This window comes from Nannospalax galili, unplaced genomic scaffold (assembly GCF_000622305.1).
Source record: "Nannospalax galili isolate Female #2095 unplaced genomic scaffold, S.galili_v1.0 scaffold315, whole genome shotgun sequence".
NCBI lineage: Eukaryota > Metazoa > Chordata > Mammalia > Rodentia > Spalacidae > Nannospalax > Nannospalax galili.
The window spans coordinates 1558515-1578854 of record NW_008336851.1 but is presented as its reverse complement, the minus strand read 5'-3'; the positions used below and the strand labels follow the sequence as shown (position 1 = coordinate 1578854).

Sequence of the window (20340 nt, the reverse complement as noted above, 5' to 3'; positions counted from 1 at the left end):
AAGAGATTGAGGAAGACACCAGAAGATGGAAGGACCTCCCATGCTCATGGATTGGAAGAATTAATATTGTGAAAATGACCATCCTACCAAGAGTCATATATAGATTCAATGCAATGTCAATCAAATTCCCCATGACACTCCACAGAACTGGGAAAAACCACCCCAAGATTCATATGGAAGCACAAAAGACCTCAGATAGCCAAAGCAACCCTGAGCACTAAGAGCAGTGCTTTGGGGATTACTATACCAGATTTTAAATTGTACTGCAGATCTATAGTCATAAAAACAACATGGCACTGGCACAAAAATAGGCCCGGCTATCAATAGAACAAAATTGAAGACCCAAATATGAGTACATGCAACCTCAGTCACCTGATATTTGACAAAGGGGCCAAGAACATTCACTGAAGGAAAGACAGTATGTTCAGCAAATGGTGCTGGCAAAACTGGATCTCCACCTGTAGAAGAATGAAAGAAACTAAACCTCTATCTTTCTTTTTGCCTTGCACAAAAATCAACTCCAAATGGATCAAAGACCTCAATGTGAAGCCTGAAACTCTGAAACTGTTAGAAGAAAACATTGGCAACAACCTACAAGATATAGATGTAGAAAAGTATTTTCTAAACCAGACATCAATTGCTCAGGAAATAAGGTCAAGAATCAACAAATGGGACCTCATTAAACTAAAAAGCTTCTGTATATCAAAATAAACAACCAAGGAAGTGAACATGGGGCTGGAGAGATGGCTCAACAGCTAAGAACACTGGCTGTGCTTGCAGAAGACCTGGGTTTGAATCCCAGCACCCCCATGGCAGCTAACAACTGTCCATAACTCCAGTTCCAGGGGATCTGACAGCCTCTTCTGTCCTCTGCAGGCATTGCATGACATGGGTGCAATACATGCATATACATAAAATAAAAATAATAAATAAAATATTTAATGAAACAAAACAAAAACAAGCAAACAAAAAAGAAGCAACCAAGGAAGTGAAGCAAAAACCCACGGAGTGGGAGAAAATCTTCACCAGTGTCACATCTGACAGAGGTTTAACATCCAGAATATATAACGAACTCAAAAAACTAAGAATCAAGAAAGGAAGTAACCCAATTAAAAAAAATGGGCTAAGGAGCCGAACAGAGTTCTCAAAAGAAGAAATAAAGAAGGCTAAGAAGCATCTTAAAAAGTGTTCAACATCACTAGTAATTAGGGAAATGCTGCTGGATAGCTTTAGTGTCAACTTGACACACCTGGGTTGAGGGAGCCTCAACTGGGGAATTACCTCTATTGGACTGGCCTGTGGCCACGTCTGAGGGGCATCTTCTTGATGAGTGATGTGGGAGGGCCCAGCCCATTGTGGGTAGTGCCACCCCTGGGCAGGTGGGCCTGTGTTGCATAAGAAAGCAGCTGAGCAGGGGCCAGGGGAGTAAGCCAGTAAGCAATGCTCCTCCATGGCTTGTGCTCCAGCTCCTGCCTCCAGGTTCCTGCCCTGAGTTCCTACCTTGGGCTCCCTGATGAACTGTGACCCGGGAGATTTAAGACAAATAAACCCTTTCCTCCCCAAGTTGGTAGTGGTCTGAGTGTTTTGTCACAGCAATGAAGAACAAACTAGGACAGATGAAATCATGAAATTTGCAGGTAAATGGATGGAACTAGAAACTGTTATACTAAGTGAAGTAACACAGACTCAGGAAAAAAAAAAAGAGTTGTATGTTCTCCCTCATATGTGGATCCTAGCACCAAACCCTGATAAGTGAGTATGTATCCAGACATAACTACAGGAACCAGGATAATGGAAACAAAACAGGGAGATAAAGGAAAAGAAGGAACCTGAGAGAGAAGAACAGTAGGAAACAGGTGTTACTAAGGGAGATATAGATTAAAATGGGGTTATTTAAATGGGAGGGGGAGAGAGGCTTAAACAAGAAACCTTGGGGGGTAAAGAGAAAGAAGGAACTCAAGAGAGATGGGACCATAGAAGGGTATTGTCAAGGGAGAAATGGGGAAAATGGGGGCACTTTAAATGGGGAAACCATGGTGGAAGGGTTAGACAGTGAGAGAGATAAATAAAGCCTAGATAGTTTAAAAAAAAACGGAGGGAACCATATTAGTCCAACAACCTACTGACAAATTATACATACATTATCTCTACATGAGTCCATGTATATAGCTAAAGGCTACATAACAAAAAACAGTGCCAGACAGGAGATACTTCCTTTGAGTTGTTGGTCAGGGTGGTCCAAGAGACTCCCAGAATTACTTGGGCTATTGCCACAGCCCTGATGGCCTCCCAGAACTTGAAGGTAAGACCCGACTGCTGAAGACAGAACATACGTCAGACAGGATTTGGAGAAATAGAGCTGCAACTGACCTGGAAGCCCCTTCCCCTGCAGGAGAGCTCTCATAGCTTTGGAGAATGTTATGAAAGTGCCACGGGAAAACATCAACGGATGATCCAGAACCAGCTTCAAGACCAAATAACCACATCGATGGCCAGCACAGCATACCCCATTGGTGTAGCAGTAGTGGCACTTTTATCTTGGGGGCAATCAACAGCTACCTGAGTGGACTAAAAGCCCACTCAAAGGGAGGAAACTCAAGTGTGGTACTGTAACATAACCTAATACACATGGCCAGACTGGTCATAGATCTTAGAGAAAACTGGAAATCTCTCACATTGCTAGACTAATGTGATTTCTTACTATGTGCAAAATATGTATCCTTATATTTACAGACAAATACCCCAGGCCTTGTGCATATAGGCAAGCATTCTACTACTGAGCTATATCTTCAGGCCTCAAAACAATTTCTTTTACATTATTTATTTATTTATTACTTATTTATTTATTTATTTGTGTATGCTCTGCATACATGCATTCCATGGTGGGCATGTGGAGATCAGATGATAACTTGTGGGGAGTGGGTTTTCTCTTCCCATGTGGGTTCTGAGCATCCAAATCAGGCTTGGGGACAGGCACCTTGAAACACTGAGCTATCTCACTGAAAAGAACAATATTTATTTATTTATTTGTTTATTTATTTATTACTTTTGAGTCAAGGTCTCCAAGGTGGCCTGGAACTCACTATGTAGACCAGGCTGACCTTGACCTCCACCTATTCACCACCACACTGGGCTCCCTAAAAATATTTCTGAAAAGAAAAATTTTGGAACACAACTATTCTAGGAAATTATCCAACGACTCATCAAATATACATGCAAAAATAATGGCTGGCATGACAGCTCAGCAGATAAAGGCACCTGCCACCAAATCAAACAACCAAATTCAGTCCCCTGGATTCACATGGCCAGAAAGAACCAACTCCTGCAAGTGGTCCTCTGATCTCCATTTGCTGCCCCCCCCCACCCCCAGTCCCCAGTATGTACATACTGGCACATAAATAAATAGATAAATAATAAAAAAGTAAGAAAGGAACAGATACACATTCAGTGTAATGTATTCATAACTGATAGATAAACAGTAGCCTATGGATGAATCCAGTTGATCAGGAGAAAGCACCAGGACACATAAAATTCCATCAGAATAGAGTTTATTAGCAAAGGAACACATGGGACAGATTCCCTTCAGGGCAGGGAAAATGTCTACCCGGGTCGTGAGCTGGGGTCTTTTTAAGGGGGAGGCTTCTGCTTCTAGCAGAAAGCAGGAAGATGTATTTTTTTTTTAAAGTTGGGGGTGGGGGTGGGAGAGCGGGACTGTTAAAACCTGTCCTCTTTAGAGATCAAAGGGGAAACCTGCTGTGTTGGCCAAACAGTGGAGAAAGTCTGCTTCTTTTGACTTCAAAGACCAGGGTGCTTATCAGCTCGGTTCCCTTTTCTCAGGAGCTTGAGAAGTCCTTCAGACCCTGTTGGTGAGGGGGCGGGGCTATCTGAACCTTAACAATAACCACTAAAAATACAAACAAATGTCAAGCCATAGGGATTACTTAAATAAATTATCAGCATATTTAGGTAGTTACATATTAGGCAACCAATAAAAATGATGCTGAAGGGATCAGGAGTATATCTCATTAGTAGAGTACTTGTCTAGCATATTCAAGGCCCTGGGTTTGATTCCCAGCACTGCCCAAAACAATAATAAATAAATAATGAAGAGTTACATTTCAGAAATGTTAAATCTTCACAACATGAAGTAAGAAAGTTGCAAAATCAGCAAAAGGAGTTTTTTTTTTTCCAGTACTGGAGATTGGACGCAAGGCCTTAGACATATTACTTAAGAGATGTACCACTGAGCTACACCCCTAGCACTTTTGTGTCTTTCATTCTGAGAAAGGGTCTTACTAACTTGCCTAGGCTAGCCTTGAAATGATTATCATGGCTCAGGAGAACCCTAAATTTCGATTTTCTTGCCTCAAGATCCTGAGTAGCTGGTATATTATTGGCATGAGGTACTAAGCTTGGCTCATGACTCTATTAAAAAAACTCTCTGCAGCAGGTGTAACCCAGGGCCCTGTGGCACAGGGCAGAGGTGCAGGGAGGTAGGCACCGGCTGCTCAGCACTTGGTCTGATGGAGTGGATACTCTGCCTTCTGTAAACATCAAGCTGTGAAGCAGAGACAACTCCTTCCTTCCTTCCTTCCTTCCTTCCTTCCTTCCTTCCTTCCTTGAAAGTTTAACATTAGCAGATGGCTTTAGTTTGTCATTTTATCTATCTAAGTTGAGAGTGAGCTTTCATTTTTTCCCACTTCCCTCCTTCCTTCCTTCCTTCCCTTTTTCCTTCCTTCCTTCCCTCCCTCCCTCCCTCCCTCCCTCCTTCCTTCCTTCCTTCCTTCCTTCCTTCCTTCCTTCCCTCCCTCTTTCCTTCCTCCCTTCTACTTTTATGATAGTGTCTCATTATACAGTCCAGTCTGGTCTACAACTCACTTTATAGACTGAGATAGCTTTGAATTCACAATTCTCCTCCTTCAGCCTCTTGAGCACTAGGATTAGGTATGAATCATCATACTTATCCTGATATCCTCTTTTAAAAAAATACTTTATCTATTATTTTAATTTTATGTGTTTGAGTGTATTGCCTGCATGCATGTAAGGGAATCTGTGCATGCAATGCCCAGGTCAGAAGAGGGAGACAGATTCCCCTAGAACTAAAGTTACTGATGGTTGTTAGCTGCCATGTGGATGCTGGGAACCCAACCTGGATCCTCTGCAAGAGCAGCCAGTGCTCTTAATCACTGAACCGTCTCCTCAGCCCCCTTGATATGGTCTTAAAACACCAGTTTCCCAAAATGAGGATGACAGATGATTTTAACTTTTGGTGGGGAGCTTGACTATATTTCCAAATTTCATAAATTTGTTCTCAGAAAAAAGTTCTTTTAGAGTATAAAATTATTTACAACATCAAGATTATTTATTTCTTTTACATCAGATTGGAATACATGAATGTACATGTTACACAATGACAGAAATTTCAAACTCACTATTTTTTTTGTCTTTTTGAGACGGAGTCTCCCTGTAGCCCCAGCTGTCCTGGAACTCACTATGTAGATGAGGCTGGCCTTGAACTCACAGAGATCTGCCTGCCTCTGCCTCCCAAGTGCTGGGATTAAAAGTCTGGCTTGTCCTGTAATCTTAAGGGGTATTAACATGTGGTGTCTGTCTGGTTTTGAGCTAGTCCAGTGGGCCATCAGACTTATTTTCTGTTTGTCAGATGGTGGTCTCACTATGTTGCTTAGGATGGGCCTCCAACTGAGCTCAAGTAATCCTTTGGCCTTGGTCCCTGAATAGCTGGGACTATAAGCACATACCATAATGCCCAACTTTGGCTTTTTGACTATATAAATTATCAGTAAAAACTTAAATGTACCCATTATGTGAATTATTCATAAATTATATATCTATACATCCATACTAAAATATTAAATATATTCAAACATGCATGAAAACAGAAAATTTAAGTGATGAGATAAAATAAACAGTAGTTCTATTTCTTTTTAAAATCTCATGTATGTACTCTGTATACCATTGGACTGGTTGACCACAAAGTCTATTTTTGCTTCAAACTAAAAAAGACCCCAAATATGATTTTTTTTCCACTCAGAAAGTCTATAGGGAACTGAAATGGCATGGCCATCTGACTTCATTATTTATCCCTTTGCTAAAGATCATACAGGTGATGGTGGCTGTGGTCGTGATGATATGGTGCTGCAGAAAGTATCTTCCAAGGCTTACCTTGCTGCTGCAGTTTGTAATCAGTGGAGTACGCCTTCCCAATGATGTTCCACACAGGCCGCAGGCATCCAAATAGTCCTTCCAGAAACCCACCACTGCCACTGCCTGACCTGCTGAACTGAATCTTGACGTCTTCAGTTGTGCCCGTGTTCCCTTTGTCCACAGTGCTGCTGTTCCCTGGAGAAACAGTCATCTCTGATTCATCCTGTTCCCTCAGCTGAAGAACACTGTTCTCAAACTGGTCCCTGGAATCTTCGCTTACACTGGTCAGCACTGTTGTAGTGATGGGGCTGTTCGTGTTCTCTGTTAGCTCTGTCTGCCCAACCTTCTCCTGCTGGTTCTCGAGGGGCTTCGGTGAAGGGTGGTTCCCCATAGCTGTAAGTTCACCTTGTAACCCACTGAAGGCTCTGTTTTCATTCAAGGGAAGGCGTGGAGAAGAGCTGCTCTGGTGTTCCTGAGGGTGGGCCATTGTGCCATGAGGGTGACCAAGGTCCTGAGATGACACTCAGAGGATTATAGTAACAGAGGTCTGATGGAAGAGAGAGTTCCAAAGCTGGGGGAAAAAGAGGAGGACATGAGACACTCTTTCCTTAGTATCCAGGCTGTTGCATATCTGCACAATAAAACGTTGACACAATGGGGAGGTTAAACAGAGGTTTGTTATACATGATAGAATATATTGCAGCAATGAAAAATCATGTTATATTCACTACCATGAGAAACTGTTTATGACATATTAATAGGAAGAAAGGTTAGACTAATGTATAATACAGGCTTGAAATTTTATTTAAAGGATATATAAGCACATAAGAAAAAAGACTGGAGGTACACATAGAAAAATTAATAACAGCTAGCTTTACATGGTTAGACTCGAGAGAGATCCAAATTGTGGTTTTCATACTATTCCCATTTTAGTATTCCCTTTTCTTTTTTTTTTTTTTTTTTTTTTTTGGACAGGGGCTCCCTGTAGCCCCAGCTGACCTGAACTCACTATGTAGACCAGGCTGGCCTTGAACTCACAAGGATCCACCTGCCTCTGCCTTCCGAGTGCTGGGATTAAAGGCGTGCGCCACCATGCCCAGCTAGCATTACTTTTTATTCTTGACTGTTTTTGCTGTTTTGAGACAGGGCATCATGTGGTCCTCCTGCCTCCATCTCTCTATATAACCTTTTAAACCAGAAAAATATTTCCATTTTCATAAGAGAAACCAAGCTGTTCTGTGTTCATGTTTGTCCTTTCCAGTTGCAACTCACCTTTTCTCTTTGCTTTTGTGTCATATATACTGGGGCATTACTTCGTTTTCTAAGGCCTTCATTAGTTCATATGGATAAATGTCTTAAGTGTGTAACCAGGCAAATTTCTGATCCATAACTGTTTCTATTGTTTTACACCAAATCTAGGGCAATACAACTAAGATCCAACTCTCTACATTTATTCTTTGCTTCTGTTTATCTAATAGAAACATTTGGAGGGGGATAGTGAATCTCTAAAAGCACAGATTTGCTCTAGATTAGCCTGATTGTACAAGTTCAATCATAACTTTGTTCAAAGTAGGATAAGATTCTCAAAGCAGGAAACAAGTGAAAAACAAGCAAATGAGATTGTATTAAACTAAAAGTGTTTGCACATCAAAGTGAAGAAACAACTCACAGAATGGGAGGAAATATTTGCAAACTATGTATCCAATAAGGGTTACTACCTAGAACATATACAGAATTCAACTCAACAGCATTAACATAATCTGATTTTAAATAGTCAATACAGCTAACTAGATAGTTATCAAAAAAAGACAAATAGCTAACATGTATATGGGAAAATCCTCAACATCAAATTATCAGGTAAACCAAAACCACACTGAGATAACAAGTGTGGGTCAAGATGTGTAGAAAAGAAAACTCCTATACCATGACAGGAATGCAAATTTGTATAGCCCTTGTGAAAAGCAGTGTGGTAGGTGCTCAAAAATAAAAAATGGAACTGCCATGTGATCCAGTAATCTGATTTTGGGTATATGTCTAAAGAATATGAAATCAGTCTGTGAAAGAGGCGTCCAAACTCCCATGTTCACTGCAGCACTAGACGTAAGAAATGGAAACCTAAAGTGTCCATCGGTGGATGAATGAATAAAGAAAATATGGTATGGGGCTAGAGAGCTGGCTCAGTGGTTAAGAGCACTGGTTGGTCTTGCAGAGGACCTGGGTTTGATTCCCAGCACCCACATGGCAGCTAAAAATTGTCATAGCTCCAGTTCCAGGGTATTTGAAGCCTTCTTCTGGCTTCCAAGAGCATTGAACAATACGTGTGCACTTACACACATGCATGCAGTTAAGCCATAAAAGAATGATATGCTGTCATTTGTGACAACATGGATGGAACTGAAAGATACTGTGTTAAGGAAAATAAACCAGTCACACTAAAAGAAGTGAGACAGGACTTAGCTCATCCAGGAAGTGAGGGCAAGGGCCTATGTTGAATCATAAGGTAGTCACATAGCCCACAAACAAGAAAGGGATGTGGTTCAATCAATAGCTACAAAAAGAGTGAAATGAGTTGGGGGAGGGGGACAAAGTGACCATGGTACATGATTGCTCCCTGACTGGATGAGCAATGCATGATTGCCTCTTTTTCTGGGGATGCTCACCCCAATTTGATCTATGATGTGCTCAAAGAATGATCAGTCTCAGGGCTGGTGAGATGATGACTCAGCAGGTAAAGGTGCCTGCCACCAGGCCTAATGGATGATCTAAGTTCAATCTCTGGGACCCATATGATGGGAGGAGAGAGGTGACTCCCCCAAGTTGTCCTCTGACTATCACACATGCACTGTGGCACACAAGCGCCTATACATACACACAAACACGCACACACAAATAAACAAATAAACAAACAAACAAACAAACAAACAATAATAAGGATGGTCAATCTCAATAGTTCTTCCTTCATTCTCTATACAGGGCTGAACATGGAGCATCCCTCTCAGATAATCACTGGGAGTTTTTCTTGAGTTTACTTAATAAATTTGCTTTCACTTTGCTCCTTTGTTCATATTCTTATTCTTCATCGATGTGAGATAAGGAATTTGAGAGCCATGGGTACTCAAGGCAGAAGAAATTTGGGGGACATGAGAAGGAACAGGAGCTCCTCGCCCTGGAATCTAGTTGAGGACTTTGCCAGCAGAGAAGAAAGAATTTCAGAATGATTACCAACTGCTTAAAGCTCTTTTATCCCCAGCATAAACCTACGGATCTCAAGGAATCTCACTAGAGCCCCCATTTAGGGAAAGGACAAGTGCTAAACCCCTTGTCTAAACCCTAGAAAGGGTTAGACAATCCCTTTCTAACTCCATCTAAGCATGTCTAACCCTAGACGAGGTTAGACAATCCCTTTCTAACTCCATCTAAGCATTGTCTAACCCTAGACGAGGTTAGATAATCCCTTTCTAACTCCATCCAAGGCATCTCTGGGCCGACCTTATTTATCTTACTTATCAAAAGAGAAAAAAAATAAAAGAAAAAATGTTTCTTAGTAACCTTTTGAGATGTAACTTGAGAGCCACCAAAATGCTATACAAGGTTAATACAAAGACAATTAACTGACTCTCCCTTGAGGAGCCTGTGTCTACACTTGGATGTCTGACTCCCTTCCTCTGCTCTCCCCTGGGATGCATGGATCCCCATTTGAATGCGCCTTACTTTCTTCAGTGCTTCTTTCTCTCTTTTTTATAACTTAAAAAATTTATTGAGAATTTCATACATGCATATAAGGTGTTTTGATGAAATCCATGCCCGCTCCCTCCCCTCCCACTCCTCCCATATGTCCCCATCACTTTTTCCTGAACAACTTTGTGTACTCTTTATTTTAATGGGGCATTTTGCTACTCTAATATTCCCCCCTCTGAATCCCTAAAATCTTTTAGGGATTAGATAAGAGCTCCCAAATACTTTTGGCATTTTTGGCTTTTGGAACAGAGTATGTTGTTAAGAAGCCCAAGGACATTTTGATTTTTAGCCAAGAAACTGGCTACTTTTCTTTGGGGTCTTTTTACCCTAACTGCCAAGACAATTCCTACCTCCTATTCTTATCACACCATCCTCTGAAGGAGTTACTCAAATTGCCAATAAGGAATCCGGATGCAAACCGCTCTGGCTTCTTCCATGCTGTGGCATTTGGAGTACCCCTTCGGTGGGTCTATCTAAAGGACTCCCAAATTGCATAACTCTTATCTGTAGGGAGAAAATAAAGTCCTTGACTGGTGAATAGGGGATTTGAAGGAGAAGTAAAGGCAAGAGTAGTTAGCATTACAAGTTCTAGATAGGGAACCAGAAAAAAGTCAGAACAGAGCAAATTTCAAATGTTCATATCAGAGTCCATTGGAATTTCTTGATGAGAGCTTCCATTGGGCTCCTCCTCATTTTTCTTTTGTCTGCCAAGGCTGGACTTGAGAGTGATGAACTCAGGAAGTGCCTCTTTCTCTTAACCCAAATTTCCAATTTGCCCCATTTCTCTGACTAGTCTTATATTTTTCAGCATCAAAGCCACAAATCCTGGATTAGCCTGCATCAAGATCCCTAAAATTCTAAGAGAACTCCTTAGGCTTCTGAGGGTGATCAGGTAGAGCTTGGTCTCTGCCCCCTTGCCATTCACATGCTGACTGTTGATCGTGCTGTACCCTGGGTTAAGCTTATTAGAGCCAAGAAAGGCTCTGTGGCCCTCAAAGATATTACATCAAAAATACTATATGATCTCAAGCATATGTACAATCTAAAAGAAATAATCTTGTAAAAATCAAGAGTAGAGGGGGCCTAGAGACACGGCTCAGGGCTTAAGAGCACTGGGTGTTCTTTCAGAGGACCCCGGTTTGGTTCCCAGCACCCATATCAGATGGCTCACATCTGCCTCTAATTCCAGCCTCTGCAGTCACCTCCATAGCACGTAAAACTCACACAGGTACATGTACATACAATAAATAAATAAATAAATCTTTTTTTTCCTTCTAAAACTGGGAGCAGAATACTCACAACCAGCCTGCTAGGGATGAGGATATTATAAAATACACTTGGCCCTCACTTTGGCTATCAGACTATGAAACAATGGACCCCAAGAAATTAGAATTTTCATGCTGAGAGAAGAAAAAGGTTGAAGCCTTGGAGCAGCCAGAGGGGAATTGTCTCCCAGAAGGCTATTTACAACTTGTCAGGCCACCTTGCAGAGGAAACCAAAGCTGAGGCAGTGATGGGTTAGTGATGGGTAGGGCTGACACTGCTGAGCTGTGCATAACCATGGCCCTCAGCTTAAACCTAAACCTGATGTCAGGACCCCGAAGGCAGACTTGGGGAGGCAAGGGGGTAGTGCACTGGACTGCTTGGTCTCTCTTCCCAACGTGGCCGCATGGAATACAGCACCTTCTTTTGTCTTTCACTACTAATTTGTATCTTTAATTGGTTTATTGAAGACAGTTGGCTGAATGTTGCTTGTTAGGAGTTCCAGAACACAGGTTGTGACCCTAACAATTCTTGTAACACACTGGTTACCAGAGGTTGGGAGAGTATAGGGAAGGGAGAGATAGAGACAGGTTGGTCAATAGACTACAACAATTAGAAACAGAGCCAGACATGGTGGTGCATGCCTGTAAACTCAGCACTTGGGAGGTGGAGGAAAGAGGATCAGGAGTTCAAAACCAGCTTTAGCAATGTAAGGAATTTAAGGTCAGCCTGGGCCATGTGAGACTCTGTCTCAACAAAGCAAAACAAAACAAAACAAAACAGTATTTTAGAGCCAGGGAGACAGGCTAAAACAAGCCTGACTTTGAGTGAGCAAGTCTGATTTTGAGCTTAGGCTCTACCCTAACTCCCCATTGTATGTATAAAACAGTGGTTTTCAGGCTGTGTATTGCCCCAGGAGGCTCCATCATGTAAGCAGCTTTTGATTCCATTTTGAGGGTGGGCGATGATTGTGCTCTGGTGGACTTGCAAACACTGCCATCTGTCAGGCACGACCCATGTAGCACTGACTGATGAATGACTTTCTGCTGGGAGTAGAACAGTATTCACCTATAAATTTATTGGGGTCACTTGAGACTATGAGAGACACCTGGACATATTCAAATCATATCATATGAAGGAAACCAGGCCCAAGACCTTATTAGACATAGCAGACCAAGAAAATGGTGTAACCCTCTCACCTTGACCCCATAAAGTAGTGGCCACTGAACACTGTGATGGCAACACACCCACAAACCGGTCATCTGACACCAGCTGTGGTGTGTGCCTCAAAGACTGATAAGCAGAGAATTCCCAGACTTATGCCTGAGGCGTCAGCTAGGCTTGGTTTGTTGACTAAGTCTACTCAACTGCTGGACCTGCCACCTATCCGCCCACCTGCTCACCCACCTGGACCTACCACCTATCGGACCACCTGCTCACCCATCTGGACCTGCCACCTATCAGCCCACCTGCTCATCCATCTGGACCTGCCACCTATCAGCCCACCTGCTCACCCATCTGGACCTGCCATCTATCCGCCCACCTGCTCACCCATCTGGACCTGCCACCTATCAGCCCACCTGCTCATCCATCTGGACCTGCCACCTACCCACCTGCTCACCCATCTGGACCTGCCACCTATCCGCCTACCTGCTCATCCATCTGGACCTGCCACCTATCCACCCACCTGCTCACCCATCTGGAACTGCCACCTATCTGCCCACTTGTTCCTTCTTCTGGACCTCAGCCTGCTCTTTTGTCTCTTCAGTTGGACTCCATGCTATAGCTTTAGCCTCAAACCTATGATCCATAGCAACCTGACACCCCAGTAAGCTTCTAGAATGTGATAGAGGCAAGAGTACAGAGATGAGTTTATGTTGCAGAACTGAGACGCTAGAACCCTAAAGATCAAAGGTTCACTGCTTATTATGAATCAAACAAGTGCTGTGGAAGCACCAAAGAAAGGCAATAATCTGGGGATAGGTGTTCAAAGGTGCCAAGTTCTGCTCCATATGAAGTACGTATAGGAACTTAATGGGCGAGAAAAGCATGAGTGAACGAAGACAGAGAGTGTACGAGGGCTGTGGGGTGTATGAATGAAAGCTCCAGAAAAGAAGCCGAGCCTACAAAGGCTGACTGACTGATTAAGAAGTCAATGATGTGAGACATTGGAATACTGCAGGTCCAGATGATAGGGCACTGTGTATTCTATATTGTAAGAGCACATTTGTACTTCATTTGGTAGGAAGGAATCTACCATATACTGCTAATGGTTTGCTTTGAGTTGATTTTCAATCTAGATGTCATCCAAAAGACCAGTCCACAAGGAATGCAAGACACAGTGGCCTTGGAACACTCCCCCTGCTACATGGAGGAAGCTAGGAGAAAAGCACCACTACCACAAATCTCAGAGACAAGACTGACTGCTCGATCAGGGGGGCAGACTAAACACCGGAATGCTGACTGTTTTTCCTCACTACATAATCTGCTGGCTGAAGAGGAGATGAAGACAGATCTTTTGGAGGCTAACCCTGTCTTCTCAGATTGCTGGCTCTCAGAACGTAACAGCTTAAAGATTCAATTCCTTTTTTTATTGAATTTATGCATACAATATAATTTGGTGATATTTAGATCTCCTCCCCTGTCTGCATTGCCCCTTACTGATCCCCGCCCAATTTAATGCATATATGTGTGTGTGTGTGTGTGTGTGTGTGTGTGTGTGCATTTACTTTATATATAAAGTAAAGCCTATAGAGTCTAGTTAGTGTTTCCAAATGTCCTTCAGTATGGGTCCATCCACTGGAGCCTGGTTAACCTACAAAGAGTCCCATCAATCATCAATTGCCAAAAGTTCCTTAAGCTGTCCTAGGACTCAGTTCCTGGTTTTTGCTATGTGACAACAGCAGACCTGTTTACACAGAGCCACATTATCTTGGTCTATCTTTAGCTCCCTTGGTACACATTTTTTTCCTGCTTCTGTGTGTAATGTATCATCTTTGTGACTATTAAGAAAAGCCTTTGAAGCCGGGCATTGTGGCACACTCCTTTAGAGGCAGAGGCGGATCTCCGTGAGTTCAAGGGCAGCCTGGTCTACAAAGCGAGTTCCAGGCCAGCTGGGGCTACAGGGAGACCCTGTCTCAAAAAGAAACCCCTCCCCCCAAAAGAGAAAATCCTGTGAAATGTATGAACAGATTCCTGGCTTTCACCAACCCCAAAGCTAAGAGTGTCATCAGATAGCATCCGAGGCCTGAAACAGAGGTTTGCTGCAACTCCCCAACCTAATATTTCCACCAATGAATTTGAAAAGTGACTTGATTTATAAATTTGTTTCGTTACTATAAAAACTTCACGAAATGGTTTTCACATTGGGCCATGGAATTTGGAGTAGCCTAAATCTGTGTTCTTGAAGCATGGTCACTCATATTTGACTCCAGAACAAAGTACCTTTGATCAATTTTTCCTTTGAGGAAAGAGCTGTTTCCTCCATCAGTAGGGGAAAGCATGGATCAAGGTAGGGATAAAAGACTGTAGGATAGATGAGAAATTCAAAGTGGCTGGAATGTAGGTTCCATGTATGTGCACAGGGGAAGATTCTAAAGAATAGACTGGGACTAGATTATAGGGAGCTTTGGGTTTTATCTTGAAGATGATTGTGCTGGATAGTTTTAGTTGTCAACTTGACACACCTGGGTTGAGAGAGCTTCATCTAGGTGATTTCTTCCATTGAAGTGGCCTGTGGCCATGTCTGTGGGGACATTTTCTTGATTGTTGAGTGATGTGGGAGGGCCCAGCCCACTGTGGGTGGTGCCACCCCTGGGAAAGTAGCCCTGTATTATTTAAGAGAGCAGGTTGAGCGTGGACCGGGGAGCAAGCCAGTAAGCAGTGTTCTTCCATGACCTGTGCTCCAGCCCCTGCCTCCAGTTCCTGCCCTGAGTTGCTACCTTGGGCATCCTGGGAGATTTAAGTCGAATAAACCCTTTCCTCCCCAAATTGGTATTGGTCAGTGTTTTGTCAGAGCAATGAAGAAACAAACTAGAATAGTGATGAAGGTCTGTATTATCCTATGTTGGGGATTATGGATAAAGTTTGGCTCTTTTATTATTTTTTGTTTCACTACCAAATTTTAAGTCCCTTTAAAAAAATTTTCCATATCCTATGAATAGTTAATAACCCGTGAATCAGTAAAAATATCCTATCTTTTGAACTCTCATTCAAACCCATACTGATCTGTTACATGTTACACGTTAGGCATTAATAAATGGTATATAGGTTCCTACCCTTTAAGAGCTTACAGTCTAAAGAGAAAGCCCAATAAATAACCACATGGTGAGTATGGTACAAAGATATACAAGGTGCTGTGGGAGTGAAAGATACCATCAAATACATCTAGAGAGGTCATGGAAGGAACTTTGTTTTGAGTTGTTTATAAGAAAAGAAAGATTCCACATTCCAGGTAGGTTTGGGGAGCACATGAGACAACTCTGGAAAAAGTAAATGAAGGCCGGATAACGGTGAACCTCGTATATGACAAACTAAGCCTTTTGGGTTTTAGCTATAAGACAAAAGAGGGCCATCAAGGAATTTAAGCACTGGAGTGAAATGGTCGACTTGTAAATTAAAATCACATCAACAGAAGTAGAAGTTGGATTGAAAGAGAAAAACCAAAAGTCCAATTAGGAGGCAGAGTTCAAAAAGGAAAATGAGGTTCTAGCAGCAGCAGCAATGAAGATGGCACCATGGTTAATTTGTTAAAAAATTTACTCTGCGCGTGTGGGCAGGGGGAGGGGTCCTCCTATGTGTGCAGATAAATGTGCGTGCATGTGAACATGTGTGTGGAGGCCAGGGGAAAAGCTCTGGAGTCATTCCTCAGGCACCGTCCACCTTGTTTTTTGAGACAGGGTTTCTCATGAGGACCTAGAGTTTGCTGATTAGGCTAGGCTAGCTGACCAGCCAGCCCAGGGATCTGCCTGTCTCTGCCTCCCCAGCACTGGGATTAAAAGCAGGTACCACCACACCTAACTTTTGACACAGGTGCTGAGGATCAAACTCCGGCCCCAATGCTGTGTGGCAGGCGAGCTCTTTATTGACTAAGCTGTCTCCTCCACCCCCTGTGGTTAATTTTGATTGCCCCTTGACTGGGTAAATAAATACTTAGAACATTAGTGATGCAAACATTTGGCTCTGTCAGTTTGGTATTTCCAGAGAGGACAGACTGAAGGGAAATGATGCTTCACGGGTGAGGATGACGCCATTCCATGGGCTGGGATTCCAGACTGAATAAAAAGGGGGAAAGGAGAAAGCCAGTAGAGCATCAGCATCCTCCTTCCTTTGTTTCCCAATCTGCCAACATGGGAGCAAGCAGCCTCCCTCCCACCACCATAGACAGGTCCTCTCAGCCATGATGGAGCATCTCCCCTGAACCATTAGCCAAAATAAACCCGTTTTCCCTTAAGTTACTTCTTATCAGGTATTGGATACAATGAAAATCTAGATAGGACTGATTTACGAGGAAGAATTGGTAAGTTGTCTAGACTCAGGGTAGGTGAGGAAAAGGGCAAGAGGCAGGGTTCTCAAGTAACTGACTTAGGATAATTGCTGAATGGACAATGTCAGTAACTGATGTACCTAGAAGAGGCGAAGGTCTGACAAGGAGGTAATTAGCTCACTTGTGGATCTAGAGAGAAGACCTGCTGTGTGTCCTGCAACTAAACTAGGTTTTTATTTGTGGTCTCTGGTTTTAAAAAGACATTATGAGGAGAGATATTTTTAAAAAGGTTGGGCTTATCTCAGAGCAGGCTTTTTAAATTAAAAAAAACCTGGTTTTATTTCTTTTTATTTTATGCATATGAGTGTTTTACATGCATGTATGTATACTTGTGCGTGCGATGCCCACAGAGGCCAAAAGAGGGCATCAGATCCCCTGGAACTGGAGTTAGGTATGTTAGGTATGTGGGTTCTTGGTCCTCTGCAAGAGCAACCAGTACACTTGACTGCTGAGCCAATCTCTCCAGCCCCTAGAAACAGCAGTTTTAGATGCATTTATTAAGTATATATTGGGACAGTATTATGCACTAGACTATGTTCTGTGGCTACAGAACGTTAGTGTTACCATTGTAATTTTTTATTTATTCTTTTTATTTTATTTTATGTGTATGAGTATATTGCTTGCATGTATGTAAGTGCACCCATGTCATGCAGTGCTCATGGAGGTCAGAAGAGGGCATTGGACCCCCTAAAACTGGAGTTACAGATGATCGTTAGCCACCATGTGGGTGCTGGGAATCAAACCCAGGTCCTCTGCAAGAGCAGCCAGTGCTCTTAACTGCTGAGTCTTCTCTCCAGCCCACCATTTATTATTTTTAATTATAAATGGACAGTGTATTTATAAGTTATGGTTCCATTTGTATAATCAGCAATGTACTAGTTCATCAGCTCTCAAAAACCATTTGATTTGTAGTGTTTGCTGATTTCCTGGTCTAAATATTCCCATCATAGCAAGTTTCACAACTAATAACAGTTTAAGCTCTTAGAAACCCTGGTTGCAGTTTCTATTTGATGTGGCTCCTATAAGTTGACGTATAAGCTTGATTCCTTCCCACCGCACTTATGACAACATGCACAAGACCTATGCAAACCCAAACCAGACAGAGGCCCAGCATGGATCGAGAGGTAGCAGGAAGCTCCCTTCAGGCTCCCAAAGAATATCAACTCCAACATGCACGAACAAAGGGCAACCGAGAGCAGAACAAAGGGAATGTACAGTCATCCCCATGACTATATTCAAATGTGATCAGAGCTGCCTCTACATTTCAGAGTGTAGGAAGAGAAAAGTGTCTAAATTTTACCTGTGTTTTATGTACACCCACCTGCTGCCACCGAGAAGCGAAGAAGCTGGCAAGCAGAAACAGAGGGGAAAGCAAGCAACCCAACTCTTCTCAGGGTCTTTGGCCTTTATACTTAGTGCCCCTCTCCCTGTCCAAGTTTGGCTTGGGTACCTTCCTGGCAACTGACTGTGTGGTTCTTTGACTTCATGAAAAAATCAAAGCTAATATTTATTAGGAGAGGAGGAAATAAGGCAAGATTTCTAAACTCTAAGAAGCAAATTGGGAAAAGATAGGGAATGTGAAAGGGGCGAAGAGCGAGGTCGGACGGTCACTCTTCTACCTTGCACATACTGTGGGGAGTCTGCGGCTGCTCCCTTTCCAGTGGGTTCTGCAGGAGCATGAGGAGGTATTCCTATCTGTCCTCAAGGCACACTTCCTCTGCCCTGTGAAAATTTGAGCTTCAAAGAGGAGAAGTGGTTTGTGTAAAATGAAGAGGCAAGGGCTGGAGATAGCAGCAGCTGCACGCTTGGCAGGGACGGCCAAATTTTGGAAATTACCTTGGCTTTATGCCAATATCCCAGGATGCAGCACAGAGTGAAAGAAGGAAGAGGTAAGGTGGTCAATGGCTCGCAGTCTCAGATTTTATTATAACATTTTCTCCATGTTATAAATAGAAGATAATGCTATTAAGATCACATTTTTATTTTTCTATAATGAATACAAGGAAATCACAATTTTGGAAAACTTAGACCCCACTAATAAAATCTTCTATGATCAAAATTGAGCAAAATTTTAAATCAAGCATTATTTCTATGAGAATTACTGATTAATGATTAACCCTTCACAACTAATCTTCTTCTGATGTTGTCTTACATATTTCTTTTAACACTTTTTGTTAATTACATTTTGAGAAATTCATACATGCATAGTGTATTTTGATCATATTCACCCCAGTAACTCCTTTCAGATCCACCCCCATGTTTAAAAAATTTTTTAATTACATTTATTTGTGTGTGCGTGTGTGTGTATGCATGCACACATGCACTGTGTATGCATGTGGGAGTGCTATCTTAACCTGTCAGTTTTCTAAAATTTATATAGCAGCCTTGACAGCATGAAAGAACTTTTGGTAATAGGGACAATCAATCCCATTTAAAAACTGGAATGAGTTACTTATCATATATTGTAATAATATAAAATAATCTTTCCAGGATACAAGTCTGTCACCAAGATGTTTGTTTGAACTTTTAAAAAAATTAATAAAAAATTGTGAAGTATAAGTATGAAACTTCAATTCTGAAAATCATAGCAGTTTACAATGCCCTTTACCCCCCACAATGATAACTGCACCAACCAAACCCACTGACCAACCTCATCACCTTCTCTGTTTCACACTATAATCATGCCTTCAAAAAAGTTGGTTCAGTACTTACCAGTCTCTGACATATATATGTATAGATATGTATATGCATGCATATAGATTTTATAAAGGGTCTTTGTATGTAGCTCAGGCTGGCCTGAAACTGCTGGCCTCACACCTTTGATCTTCCTGCTTTGGCCTCCTGAGTGCTGGGATGACCCACTCCCAGCATTTTTGACTTACAATATTTCCAATAACATTTCAATGGGTTTATCAGGACACAACTCCCTAGTAAATGGGCCTCTAAATGCCGAAAGTAAAAATTACAGGAAGACAAGTCATCATAGTGATGTTCTGAATATTAGTCCTGCAAATTAAAATGTTAAAGCAAATTTAAGATAGGTTTTTAAGTGAATAAAGAAAGATGCTAAGTCAGTGGATAAACATGTTTTTTTTTTGCCAAAACAATAATTTATCCATAATTTCTATAGACTTTTAACAACTAATATATATATTACTATAATTATTACTCTAGAACACAGTGTTTTCTGACAAAAATCTGAATTGCCATAAGCAGACTAAAACCAACTAAACTCATCTAAAATATCTGAAAAAAGGGCCTGGAGAGATAGTTCAGAGGTTAAGAGCACCGGCTACTCTTGCAGAGGACCTGGGTTGGATTCCCAGCACCCACATGGCAGCTAACAACTATCTGTTATTCCAGTTCCAGGGGATCCAACACTCTCTTCTGACCTCCAAGGGCCTTGCATGACATGGTGCACGTACACACTCATACACATAAAGTAAAAATAAGAAATAAAAGAATATTTTTAAAAATAAGATGCATACATGTATTTCTTCAAACACATATTTGGAAATACAGGCCTTCCCCCTCTCAAGTATATGGCAAACACCTGGTAAAGCCTAGTGTCTTCCCTCCCTTTCCCTTCCCTCCTCCTCCTCCCTTCCCTTCCCCTTCCCTCCTCCTCC

The 20340-nt window shown here is 42.1% G+C and overlaps 1 protein-coding gene across 7 annotated transcripts in view; it reads right to left on the bottom strand.

The window, feature by feature from the left end:
* Map3k13 (mitogen-activated protein kinase kinase kinase 13) overlaps positions 1–20340 on the bottom strand; it is a 177926-nt gene that overhangs the window by 43085 nt on the left and 114501 nt on the right. For all 7 annotated transcript variants that reach the window (XM_029562655.1, XM_029562656.1, XM_029562653.1 and 4 more), the window contains one exon: positions 6184–6736. In XM_029562655.1, the coding sequence (XP_029418515.1) occupies positions 6184–6652 (469 nt within the window). In that variant the 5' untranslated portion in view covers positions 6653–6736. The remainder of the gene's footprint in view (positions 1–6183; positions 6737–20340) is intronic.